We start from the raw sequence: 12,841 nt of genomic DNA on the forward strand, positions 1-12,841 counted from the left end.
CGCCGCCTCGGAGGGTCTTCCCGTGAGGGAGGGGGGGGCCTGCCGGCTCTACTGCCCGCGCTCCCCGCAGCTCCCCTCGGCCCCGGTGCCGTCCCCCTCACGGCGGGAGCGGGGTGACCGGCCCCGCGAGCCCACGCACACGCCGCTGCGCTGCCCCCCGGCTCCTCGCCCGGGAGGCGCGGCCGGAGCCCCGACACTTGCCGAGTCACCGCCGGGCGGCTGCGGGGCGGGGCCGGCCGCCGGCTGGCGCGGGAGGGGCGGGCCGGGCCGCCGGGCGGGGCCGGGCGGGGCCTGCGCCGCATCGGGACCAGTCGGCAGCTCCTGCATCCCGGGCTGCGAGCATCCTCCGGGCGGGGGCCGGCACCGCGGCGCCTCCGCACCGGGCTCCGCATCCCGGCTGCCCCGGCCTAACCTGGGGCCATGGCGGAGATCACCAGTGTCCACCCCGGCTTCGGTGAGTGGGGCTGGGCCGCGCGGAGGGGCCCCTTCCTCCGCCCCGGCAGCGCCCGGGCGAGGCCCCGCGCGGCGCCCGCCGCCCCCGAGGCCGGGCCCTGCGCGGCGCCATCGGCCCCGCTCGCCGCGCGGAGGCGAACCGCGCCGGCCCCGGCCCCCGCTGCCCCCCGCGGGCCGGTCGCCCCCTTTCCCCGGCGCAGCCAACACCCACCGCTCGCCGCCGGCTGCTGGGGCGGTGCCAGCGCTCGCCCCCGGAGCCGCCGCGGGAGCCGGGCCGCGGACAGCGGAGCCCGGGCCCGCGGGGAGCAGGTGCGCGGCCGGGCCGGGCGCCCCCCGCCGCATGACGTGATGTCTGTGCCGGGCCGCGCCGCGCCCCGGCCTTTGTTCGCGCCTCCCCGGGGGCTGAGGCGGCTGCGGCACCGGCACCGGCGGCCCGACGAGGCGGGGCCTGCCAGGGCGGCCGGGGAGGGGGGTCTGCGGGCGGCGGCGCGGGCCCCGAGCGCGGGTGGGGAGGGGGCGGCGGCGGGGGGGGGTTGGGGCTGCGGCGGCGTCTCGCCGGGCCGGGTGGCGGGGCGGGGGGCAAGGCCGGCCCGGGGCCCGGGCCCCCGTGGAGTCGAGAGCCGGGCCCGGGGCTCCCGGGAGCGTCTCGGTGGCGACGGAGAAACTACAGACCCTGCAAAATCATCAGAGGCGAAGCGGCCCGAGGCCGTGCCTGGGTGGCCGCGGTCCAGCCTGGGCACGGACATGGCGCGGCTCCCTGGGTCGCCGGTAAAATAATTCTCCTGAGCTGGTATTTGCGAATATTTAAGACGCTTTTTTTCCTGTAGTCCAGTGGGTGACGAGGGCTGGTACCGCAGCGCCGGGTGTCTCTGTCGGTTGGGTTTCTCCAGTCCTGAAGATTCAAACTGCTGCCTCTTTCGGTCCTCCAGCAGTTGACTGACCTTCCCCTCAGACCATAAGGCCTTGTAGTTAAAACACGGTTACTAAATTTCCTTTCAATTCTGAAGTACTTAATAACAATTCTCCATACTATAATTTATCTAATGTACAATGTATCTATTTACCTTTTACCTTCTGTGCTTCCTGGAATCCCAGAGCCATGTGCTGTCATCACTGCGCACCGTTAGCCATTAGGGTACAGTTAGCAAACACCAGTTTTAAAAGGCAGTTTTCAATGATTTTTCATGAATCGAAAAATAATTCCATGTCCCAAAAAGTTGAGTTTGTTTCAGTTAAATCTCAGCTTCACATCAGCACAAAGTTTGAATAAAAAAGCATGGTTCTGCTCTTTTTTGAGAGAGGAGACAGGCTGTGGTGCCATTTAAAACGGACATTACGCATAGTGAAGTGCTCTGAAAGCTGCAAAAGCTTCACGAAAATTGGTTTTAGGCAGGTTCACATCAGTGTAGTTTTCACCTGGAAGGAATTACAGAGACAGGACTAATGAATGTATGGAATGATTACATAAGTAGGAGTCTTCAGCCAGGAAGAGAGGGGTGTTACGTGCATTGCAGAGTAGGGAACAATTGCTCCCCGTTTCTTCTAACGCAAGAACAGACACCAGATGAAATGAGGTGGGGTGGGCTCAAAATAAAAGCCCTTGTTTTCTCATGCCATGTAATTAAGCTGGGGAACTCTTTGCCACAGAACTTTATGGGAGCCAAATTTAAGAGTTAAGATAATTTGATGGGAGAAAGACCACAAAGACTTGTTTGGTGCTTTCTAGTGTGACTGCTGGTTCCTTCTAAAAGTGTCCCATCAGATCTGCAGGCAGTGAAGGTACAAGGGCTGGTTCTATGAAGACACAATAGAAACAAAACACACCCAAAACAGAGATCAGAATAAGGAGTTTCAGCATTTGTCCTTTTTTGCATATCCACTGAAGTTTTTAATATCTGTGTATGTCTGAGTTGTGTTCAAATTAGCTGTGGTTTAACCCCAGCCTAAGCACCACCCAGCCGCTCACTCACTCCCCTCACAGCAGGATGGGGGACAGAATCAGAAGGGTAAAAGTGAGAAAACTTGTGGGTTGGGATAAAGGCAGTTTAATAGGGAAAGCAAAAGCCACGCACGCCAGCAGAGCGAAACAAGGAATTCATTCAGCACTTCCCCTCGGCAGGCAGGTGCTCAGCCATCCCCAGGACAGCCGGGCTCCATCACACGGCACGGTCACTTGGGAAGACGAACACCATCACTCCAAGCGTCCCCCCTTCCTCCTCCGTCCCCCCTTCCTCCTCCGTCCCCCCTTCCTCCTCCTTCCCCACTTTACGTGCTGAGTGTGAGGCCGTACGGTGTGGGCGATCCCTCGGCTCAGCTGGCCTGGCTGTGTCCCTTCCCAGCCTCCTGGCCCTGGGGGTGGGGGCAAGAAGAGCAGAAAAGGCCTTGACTCTGCCTAAGCACTGCTCAGCAGTAATTAAACATCTCTGTTATCAACACTCTTTCCAGCCCCATACCAGCTACCGTGAAGAAAATTAACTCTATCCCATCCAAAACCAGCACAAGCTGTTAAAGACCACTCGCCTCATTTCCAAGAGGGAACAATAATAAAACATGGGGTTTGGGGGGTGCTTTGTTAATATTATAAATTCTTCTTTAGTTCATTCAGTCCAAGGCTATACTTGCAGTGGGGTCTGAGACAGTCAGTCTCCATTGCAAAAGACTTCCAGTTTCAGTCTGGGAAGGCTTCTGTCTTGTGGTTTTGCCATTTTTGCAAAAAGGAGACGTATTCTCTTGAAAGTCAGAGTTTTCCCTGAGCCTATCAGATATTCAGATGATAGCCTGGCAGTCTTGTCTTCTTGCCTGTTAACCTCAATAAATAGTAATGTGGAAAGAACAGAGAAAATACAAAGTCAAGGTGCTCTCTATAGCTTCAACTATGAGGTTGCAAGATTATTTTCTCCTGTTGATGGTACAGAATGACAACAGGAAAGTCAGACAAGCTCACCGTGTTTACTAGCTGTTCCGCTCAGCCATTGCCGTGATTGTCATGACCACGATTATTGGTTTTGCCTTTTAATATGGAAGCAGTTTGGACAATTTGTAAAGAAAGAGACGTAGGGCTAGAGGGGTTTTTTGTTTGCTTGCTTCCAAAAAAAAATTAAATTGCTTTAATGATGATTAAACCAGTAATACAATGTTATAAGAAAAGCCTGGCTCTACTTGCCTGTAACCTCCCACCAAGACATTGAAGACCGCAAAAAAATTGCTCCCTTTTCCTTCCCTTTTAAGCCTGAACAAACCCTGCTTTTTTGGTCTCTCCTCATCTTCCATCTGCTCTCCATCCGCTCCAACTTTTTAATTGTCTTGGTGGCCCTTGACTGGGATTGCTTGAGGATGTCAATATAACGTACTGGGGAGCTCAACACGACTGGTTTCATTCTGTGTCTTGGTGATACTTCTCCAAAGCCAACCGTTATAAATAGAAAATAACTAGCATGGTTGCTAAAAATGAACACGGCGCTTTTTTATTCCGGCTTGTCATTACTGAAGAACATGGTTGACATAAGCTCTAGAAAGTATGAAATAATCCCTAAATCCAAATACAGGATTATCTGTCCATTGTTTTTGGACATTGCCTTTCCACAGGAAATTTTGTGTATAGCATTGGCCCCATATCTGCCGTGAGGCGCTAGGACAAAACAATCAACCGTTTCAGGCCAAACTGATTTTTTAAAAATTAATAAAGGAGAACTCCAGATCCAGTGTTATGGCCAGATTTATTACTCCCTTCCCTTTGTTAAAATAGAATTGTGTAATGTTTCTGAACAGGGCATTTAAAAAAAAAAAAAAAAAAGAAAGCATGCATCCTGCAAATCAAGAAACTGTGTTCCTGTGGAGACGCTGGTAATGCGGGAGCTTGGTTTGGCAAGATGTGGCAGTCAACTGTTAGAAATTCTGAGCATGTGAAACATAGGTCAAGCATGCCTCAGGAATGGAAAATGTTTCCCATGTGGGAAAATATAAAGAAAGTAATTTTTTATTCTGGGGAAGCTTTGATACCAAGATCATTGACTTAAGAATAACACAATAGTAGGGTGCAGATCCCTCTGCAGCCGCGCTTGGCCCCGTGGGGGCACGGCCACCACGAGGGTACGAGCCTGTTCTGACTGCCTTGTCTTCTCTGCAGATGTCTCTCCAGTTGTGGCAGGCCTTATCGGTGCTACTGTCCTTGTGGTTTCTATCTCAGTAACAGTTTTTGTGTGGACATGCTGTCACCAGCAAGCAGAAAAGAAGCACAAAACCCCACCATATAAATTCATTCACATGTTGAAAGGCATCAGTATCTATCCGGAGACCTTGAGTAACAAGAAGAAAATTAACCGAATCCGGAGAGACAAGAATGGCACTCCTAAGGAGACTGCAAGGGGAAACCTCTTGGTGGATGCTGCTGAATCTGGTTTAATAGGCTCCGATAAGGCTCCAGATGGGCCAAATGCAGCCCCCCACGTCGACCAGCTCCCAATAAAAGTAGATTATGGAGATGAACTAAGTCCAGATCAAAGCCTCACTCCAGGAGGAAGTAAAACTTCCTCCCCATCTTCTCCAGGGGATGACATCATGTTGGGTGAACTGACTTTCTCAGTGGACTACAACTTCCCTAAAAAAGCGCTGGTGGTTACCATTCAGGAGGCTCACGGGCTGCCAGTGATGGATGAGCACACTCAGAGCTCTGACCCTTACATCAAGATGACAATTCTCCCAGACAAAAGGCATCGAGTGAAGACTCGTGTACTTCGCAAGACGCTAGACCCAGTCTTTGATGAAACCTTCACCTTCTATGGGATCCCATACAGCCAGCTCCAGGATTTGGTGCTTCACTTCCTCGTGCTGAGCTTCGATCGCTTTTCCCGAGATGATGTTATTGGAGAGGTCATGGTGCCCCTTGCAGGGGTGGATCCAAGCACTGGAAAGGTTCAGCTGACCAGGGAGATCCTCAAAAGGAACATACAAGTAAGTCGCTTCATGCACAAGGCTCCTTGCGCTGTATTTGATCCCGGTGCTTTTGATCCGGAAGCCTCCGTGGTCTAATAAGCAGCAATACTGCAAATTCTTGTCATGAAACCCATTTTTCCACAGATATCTATTATTGGTATTCTATGGCTGTGCTCTTTTAGTCAGGCAGTTCGCTGCTGTGTGCTTGTGGTGGTTTGATAAGGCACGGTCACTATTTCGGCACAGAAATGATGAATGTTGTAACTGGTGATGCCAAGAAAAAAGGGCAAGTCCCCATCTCCAAGTAAAAGAGATGATGTGATAAACAGGACATTCATCTGCAAAGACAGACCTCACAGAGAGGGAGGTGTGTCTGGTCTGACCATTTTAGACACCTACACTTGGCATTATCCACATCCAAATTGTTACTGTAAGCGGGAATACATCAGCATAGTCAGAGGAGCCTGAGGGGTTTCCTCTTCTCCTGGAGCAGATCTCAGCTCAGATGAATCCCACCCTGGATTACTATTTTTTTCTTACTTGAGAACAAAGCGTGTCTAAGATGGTTTTGTCAAATGTGGACATCTAAAATTTAGGTGAAATGAATCCCACTCTCAGTGACTCTTCTGTAAACTAGAAAGAGGAGCAATCCATGTAAGATGTTAAGGCTTATGTTGGGGAAGATGTCTTCTGTCCTCAGAAAATACCCCACGCTCGAGAAGGAGGATGAGGTGGTACTTCAGGTTTTTATTTTCTTTGTTTATTTTTGCTACCCATCCTCCAGGTTCAATAGAAAAAGGCATTTGGGATCACTTATCACCTTAACATACTGGAAATTGCTGCTGGGCTCTATAAAATACTTCATGAACTCCTAGAGTGGCAGTATTTTACTTGAACAGTTTTTTCTACTATATGGGGCACTTAACTTTTTTTTTTTTTAAAGTTATTTAAAGGAGACTCTGTCAATGACCCAAAACAAACCAAAAGAATTCCAGCAAAACCAGAGTTCTGGTTAGTACTCTGCTTTTCTTAGGTTCTTGGAATGCTTTACATTATGATGCAAGAAGTGGCTGGTTTAGGCTCTTTCAATAGTATTCAGTGCATTGACCATGTCTCTTGGAAGTAATAGATTAAAAATAGAGAAAAAAGGTCATGCTAAATGAAAACAGATTTAATCAAGGATGCAAATTATTTAACATTAGTAATCAAAACCAGATTTACCTCAGTGTCAGGTGTGCGTTCTTGAAAATCTGTGCAGTTCCACAATGACAAAACAGCCGTTATTGAACAAAGTTTTCAGTGTCAGAAGGTTTGAAACTTTTGAATTTCTGAAAATTTGAAAACTTTGAAAATCTGGAATTCAGAATTGCATTTAAAACCAAGTAAATTATTGCACTGATGCCAGCAAAGGTGACATCCCATCCTAATGAACGTTCCCAATAATTTCTAACAGACACTCTAAGAATGCAAATGACTTTGAAGTAACTGCATTAAATTACTTCAGACCAAAAGAAGCCCAAAACTCTTAACAACATAGACACTACCCCCGCCCCAACACCCCCTCTGGCTGTTGTATCTGGTGTATCCAAGGAGCCAGAGTTCTGAACGTTTCCCTTCTGGGGCCAGGAACTTGCTCATATATTTACTCTGCTCGCAGAATTTTGCATGAACAGCAATAGCCTTTGTTCCTTGCATTTGGAAAACTTCTCTTAAACACACAGAAACTGCTCAAATAAAAAGAAACCACCAAAATGATAATGAACATTTTCCGTGGTTAAGTTTACACGCACAATTTTTTCCCGCTGAGTAACGGCAGTTGAAGGAACAGCTTCACCCCTTGGGCGATCACCGGAGCGTTGAGTGGGATGTTTGCTGTAGTGCTTCACCGCTTTGAAGGGAGGAAAAATTCCTTCATTTGGGAATTCCCCCCCCAGCCTTTGCCGGGTTAACTGTACCAGACAGCGATGGGGGCAGGAGGAGGGCAAAAAACCAAGAGTCAAAACCTTGAGCAGGCAAGTGTTGGAGCTGCTGCAGTAGCCCTGCTGTCGGTGCGTGACTGGCACACACCACTTCATACCCATTGCTAATGCTGTTGGCCTTGATAGCAAATAAACTTAATCTAAATTAGTGCCATCTCAATGAAAGTTGACGTAAAGCCATTTGAAAACCACAACTAATTACCTTAATACTATGTTACTCTTTGAAATACAGCAAGTTCAACTGAATAGATCTCATCTTTTATCTTCACCCCGTACCTTTGCAGACTAAACGGATGGTGAAAGTGTCAGAGCACACCCAAAGAGCTGAGGGGCTCGGCTGTCGAAGCTCCACCCAAAGTCAGTGAAATTTAAGCTCCTAAAACCCACAGACACCTCTAGCAGCAGATCCCAGCTGCTGAGAGCAGCCACAGCCGCTCTGCCCTCAGCACGTGCCCACCAGCTTTGCCCTCGTGGAAACACAGAGCTCAAGGGGGGAGGCTGCAGTGGTGCTCCCTGCGCGCAGCGGGCGGAGGGCGAACAGCACAGGATGAGTTACCTCGTGCCACTCGCTCCTTCCCCCAGAGGCTCCAGCTGCCTGAGGCACTTAAAATGGCCTGCATCTCATTTTCCAACTTTCTAGGCATTTAGCACAGGGAAAGGAAGTTCTGGCGACCTCCAGCATTTGCCCCTTGTATAAGACCGTCTTGTGCTAATAAGATCCTTCTGTTTCTTTTTCACAGAAATGCATTAGCAGGGGGGAGCTGCAAGTCTCCTTGTCTTACCAGCCTGTGGCGCAGAGAATGACTGTTGTGGTGCTGAAAGCCAGACATTTGCCAAAGATGGATATCACTGGCCTCTCAGGTAGAAGCTATTTTCTCCACCTCTAAATGTGTGGAAAAAAAAAAATAATCTCCAAGTTGACTTTCAGATCTTTTCACCTCTCTTATCTGAAGATTTTGTTTGTTTGCACACTTGTCCTCAAACTCAGATTTCTAAGGGCAGTGGATCACGACGAGTGATCCCTCACTCACCAGCAGATGGTTACACAAACAAAACCAAATCCTTCCTGCTGCGAGACCAACAGTCACATCTCTCCAGCATCACCTGGTTTATTTATGAAGACAGCATTTCCCAAATTCAGCACAGCTCCGTGTTGCTTTGCCCACACTGTGCAGGCTCTGTGCCTCCACGCTGCTGTCGCTCATCATTGCCCTTCGCAGTGTTTTTTCCACGGCACAACCACTGCTTGGTGTGTCTACCTCAAACCCTGCCCCTAGGAGGGGAGGGTCAAAGAGAGCAGCCTGAAAAAGAGGAGTGATAGACTCAGAACAGACAGGATTAAGCTTACATGACGTGATACGGGGTTTTTTTAGCTTTTTGTTGTTCCACTATTTGAAGAGAAGAGCAGCTGTTCTGGCTTTCCTATTTTCACAGTCACAGATTCTCAGTCTCCTGAGTCCCCCCTTAGCAAAGTTTCCTTCAGGATTATGGGAAAATGGTTGGAATCAACTTGAGATTCAGTAACAGCCCAACTGATAGAAAATTTAGTCCCATTCTTGCAGCTTTGTCCTGTCCCCCTCAGAAAGAGTGCAGACTAGGCTTAATTCTCTATTGTAGGCCTTAAATTTTACTCTTTCTTAAAATAAATAAATATGTGCTTTCCATGTGTGGTCTCCAACTACAGGATAAATTTTTCAGTAGCTGTTCTAACTGCTGAATCTTGCCAGGCTAACATAATTTCTTTATATGATCTTTACATTTTGCATAAGCTCATAATTTCAGTTGGATAAAAAAAAAAAAAAGGTGAAAATTAGCTGGTGTCAGCTGGGCATGTGACTTCCAGCTTCAAAACTTGTGTTATGTGGGGGAAAAAAAAAAAAAGCACTGTGTGCCTGCTATCTTAATTTTAATCCTAAACAAGCATCTGCACAAAGAGCAAGCTGAGTGATAAAGTAACAGTGTGAGACTGATGGAAAAATGAAGGCTTTGTTTTAAACTTTCTTCTTTTTCAGCACCTTCCACTACAAACGTTTTCCATCTGCAGATTATTAAAAGTGTTTTGATGCTTTGTTGGGCTATTTCCTGAAAGAGGGTAAAAATATTTGTTATAGATGACAGTGAATAGTGAAAGTTTTGGCCAGCCAGGCGCTGACCTCACCAAAAAACGACCTGTTTGGTATTTCTAGGATGAGTTACTGCGGTTTACATGTGACTCGCTTCCCCCCAGTCCCCAGGTAGTGTTGAACTTCAGAAAGATGTTGGGCTGCGACCGTCAGCTGGTTGCTTTGCAATGAGAAAATACACCAACAATGGCCAAGACCCACACCCTTTACTTGAGCTGGCTCAATTCAGCAGCTAAACCCCATCCGTTACTTCCAGGAGCGTTCCTGGGCTGTGTTATTAGTTCATTTCTCTTTTCCCTGGCAGATCCGTACGTTAAGGTGAATGTTTATTACGGAAGAAAGCGCATAGCAAAAAAGAAGACTCACGTGAAGAAGTGCACTTTGAATCCTGTCTTCAACGAATCCTTCATTTACGATATCCCCGTCGATCTCCTTCCTGACATCAGTATTGAATTTCTAGTGATCGATTTTGACCGTACCACGAAAAACGAAGTGGTGGGACGGCTGATTCTGGGAGCGCACAGCGTCACGGCGGGGGGCGTGGAACACTGGCGAGAGGTGTGCGAGAACCCGAGGAAGCCAGTTGCCAAATGGCACAGCCTGAGCGAGTACTAGCAGAGGGTACGGCAGCCACAGCCGACGCGTAGAACAGACTTAAACCTTGTTTTAGCTGTAGAACTAAACTTTCATAAGAAGCAGCAGCTGATTGGTTCTCTAGTGATGTGATTTTGCAGGGCACTAAAATTCTAAAGAGCATTAAATGAAAAAAAAAAAAACCACAAATATATATAACAGTGTAATCACACTATTGCATGCCTAATACAAACAAATTAGTATAACTACCAATATCAAGTTGCAGATTTTAATACAATTATCTGTCACTATGGAAGTTGTGTTTGTGCCGAACTGTCTTTGCTGGTATTCACCAAGATTGGCCTGTCTTTATTAGGCTTCTCCCAAAGTTTCTGAATTCTGCTGTTTAACCTCTAGTTTCTTGTTAGTTTGCCTGCCCATTGGTTCTTGCAGTTCTGTTCTTTGCTGGTTTGGGAGTACCAACCGCATCTCCATAGAAAGGTGGTTTAGAATTCTGCACTAGCACAAAAGGAAAATACAGGGGAAAATGGCACTTTCCTTCAGAGATGAAATAATTCTGTTGTCAGGGACTGGAACACTTGCCGTTGCGATGTACTACTTGTGCAGCTATAAGGTCACAACGTCCAAGATCTGCATCTAAAATTCAAACACCAACAAACTGATCACGTTGCTTTTGCCACAGGGAAGTTAGCACAGGCATGATCTCACAGACTACAGAATTGGGGAAACTCCGCTCTATTTCATGTTACTCGACCCTGTCTGTGCATGAAGGGCCCAAGCTAAAACCAAAAACTGACATGTCGTTGAGTGGTAAGGAAACTCTTGATGATCTTTTCAAACATTAAATGTGAAATTCTACATGATTGATAAGCTCTGTTATAATGGCATAACATACCTGAGACAGGAAAGTATCTTTGGGGAGGAGGTTTTAAGTGAAAAAATGACAAAGCTTCCCTTCATTCATACTTGAGTCAATCTGCATCATATATGATCTTGTAGTTACTGAAGAGCCAGCTCTCAAAAAAGGAGTAAACATGGGACAAAGCCTGTCACTGCAAAATGTGTCAGACTCTTCGTGAAATTGGAGTTTCAAGGCAGCTTGAGTTAGTTCTTAAATTGGGAATGACTTCTGAGACTTAGGACTTGCTCACCATCACCTCTGAAGGGTAAAAACGTTACGTGACCTCGAGCACTTCAGGCTATTAACCCTGAATAGTCAGTAGTTTTGAACAGAAGTTCATAAAGTTCCACAAATAGAAGTTTGGAAGTAGCTGCATTCGATCTCATGGTAAACACTCGCCTCTGAACTGGTTTTGTACAAGACAGCAGCATCCTGGCAAGTAACTCAATTTGGCTGCTTATTACATTCGAGCCAGGAAAGATGTAAGGATGGTAATTGGCAGCAAATAATTAATTGTAAACATTGTTGGTAAACTGAGCGGAAATAGTTATAACAGGCTGTAGAAATTAAAATTATTTCTGAACTCTCCACTGGAAATACAAAGCAGAAGTGAGCTTGCAAAGAGGCATGTAAAGACCACAAATTCTCAGTAAACATTTAGTTGCTTCCAGGCAGCCAGTCTGTTTTGTGCCCTGTGGAATGTAAATCATGTATTTTATAAATTTAAGATCATTTGACTGCTTACAGGACTTGACTACTGAATTTTAGAGCCCTGTTGGAAAAACGATCCCTTCCACCTTCATGCTCGTGAAGAATAACTGAGCAAGTCTTGCTCGGTGTCCTCTCCAGCCACCACGTAAAGCTGCTGGGAGGGCTCCTCGTGCAAACAGTCAGCACTTTGTTAGTTGGCAATACTTGGGCATCTCTTCCTAAGAAATGATTCTTGGAAAGCTGAGTTTCCTCACTCGTAGCTACTCATTGAACCTCCCTTCCAGGCAGTGTCTTTTTAGCAACAGAGGTTGCACTGAAGCTGAAGCTCTCTAGTTCTCAGCCTCGCACGGCAGACAGAAGCGTGGACTTCGTTCATGCTTTATCAATCCTGACGATGAGGATTTCTGCCTGAGGTTACAGTAGATTTTATCTTTGTCTTAAATGCTTTCTAGCTCATGCTCTATTAGTGGCCCACAGCCACAAACCAGAGAACGAGTTCTCCCTTGGAAATTGGTGTGTAGATCTATTTCAATCCTAGTTTTTGCACTAAGCAATTGTGTTGCTGAAGTTTAGCAACTGTCACGACTTTTCCTCGGAACATGCTTTCCACCACCGCTCAGACATCCGAATAGGACGTACTAACAACATCATCAACAAAGTTTCCTTCTCTCCCTTCGGTGTGAAAAGCATGCTTCAGCCTAGATGATCTCCTTCCGATTCCTTTAGTTGCAAAGGAAAGATGAACTTCTTGTCAAGGAAACATGCTCAGGGTAAATAGACGTAGGCTATCGGGCAGATAGGAGTAGCTCCAACACTCTTCTGGAATAATAGGAAACTGAAGATGTGCAGATATATATTTTTTAAAACGTAAAATAGACAGTAAGTGACAGCGGACTCACTGTAAAATCTCCCAGGTGTGGTTATTCTTTACCTTGTGTCTTCTATTGTAAAATTAACTTGGACAGTTACAACTTTGTGTGAAAAAAAGAAAAAAAAAAAAGGCAAAAAACCTAACTCAACATGTGTGAAACTGCATAATGCTGTAAGCTAATCTACATTATGTAATGCTATCTTGTATGTTGAATTTGTTAACGCACATTGAGCGTGCAAATAAAAATTAAATCACTTTAGCTGCTGACTGTGCCATG

At 47.0% G+C, this 12,841-nt stretch overlaps 1 protein-coding gene and 1 long non-coding RNA gene across 3 annotated transcripts; one reads left to right on the forward strand and one right to left on the reverse strand.

The window, feature by feature from the left end:
• The first annotated feature begins 267 nt into the window (after nucleotides 1–267).
• SYT11 (synaptotagmin 11) lies at nucleotides 268–12,823 on the forward strand. Of its 2 annotated transcripts, none has more exons than XM_074809684.1 (4): nucleotides 268–454; nucleotides 4,580–5,403; nucleotides 8,105–8,228; nucleotides 9,792–12,823. In XM_074809684.1, the coding sequence occupies exons 1-4, from the start codon at nucleotides 421–423 to the stop codon at nucleotides 10,100–10,102; spliced, it is 1,293 nt and encodes a 430-aa protein (XP_074665785.1). In that variant the 5' UTR covers nucleotides 268–420; the 3' UTR covers nucleotides 10,103–12,823. The 2 variants fall into 2 exon arrangements, with proteins under 2 accessions (XP_074665785.1, XP_074665786.1); XM_074809685.1 differs by having other exon boundaries at nucleotides 8,105–8,225.
• Nucleotides 5,413–8,095, reverse strand: LOC141916852 (uncharacterized). Its single transcript, XR_012621205.1, has 3 exons — nucleotides 7,176–8,095; nucleotides 6,607–6,713; nucleotides 5,413–6,018 (listed from the first exon to the last, which is right to left on the reverse strand). It is a non-coding gene; the product is annotated as an uncharacterized LOC141916852 (long non-coding RNA).
• Nucleotides 12,824–12,841: the final 18 nt, after the last annotated feature.

Source organism: Strix aluco, chromosome 30 (genome assembly GCF_031877795.1).
Source record: "Strix aluco isolate bStrAlu1 chromosome 30, bStrAlu1.hap1, whole genome shotgun sequence".
In the NCBI taxonomy this organism is placed as follows: Eukaryota; Metazoa; Chordata; class Aves; order Strigiformes; family Strigidae; genus Strix; species Strix aluco.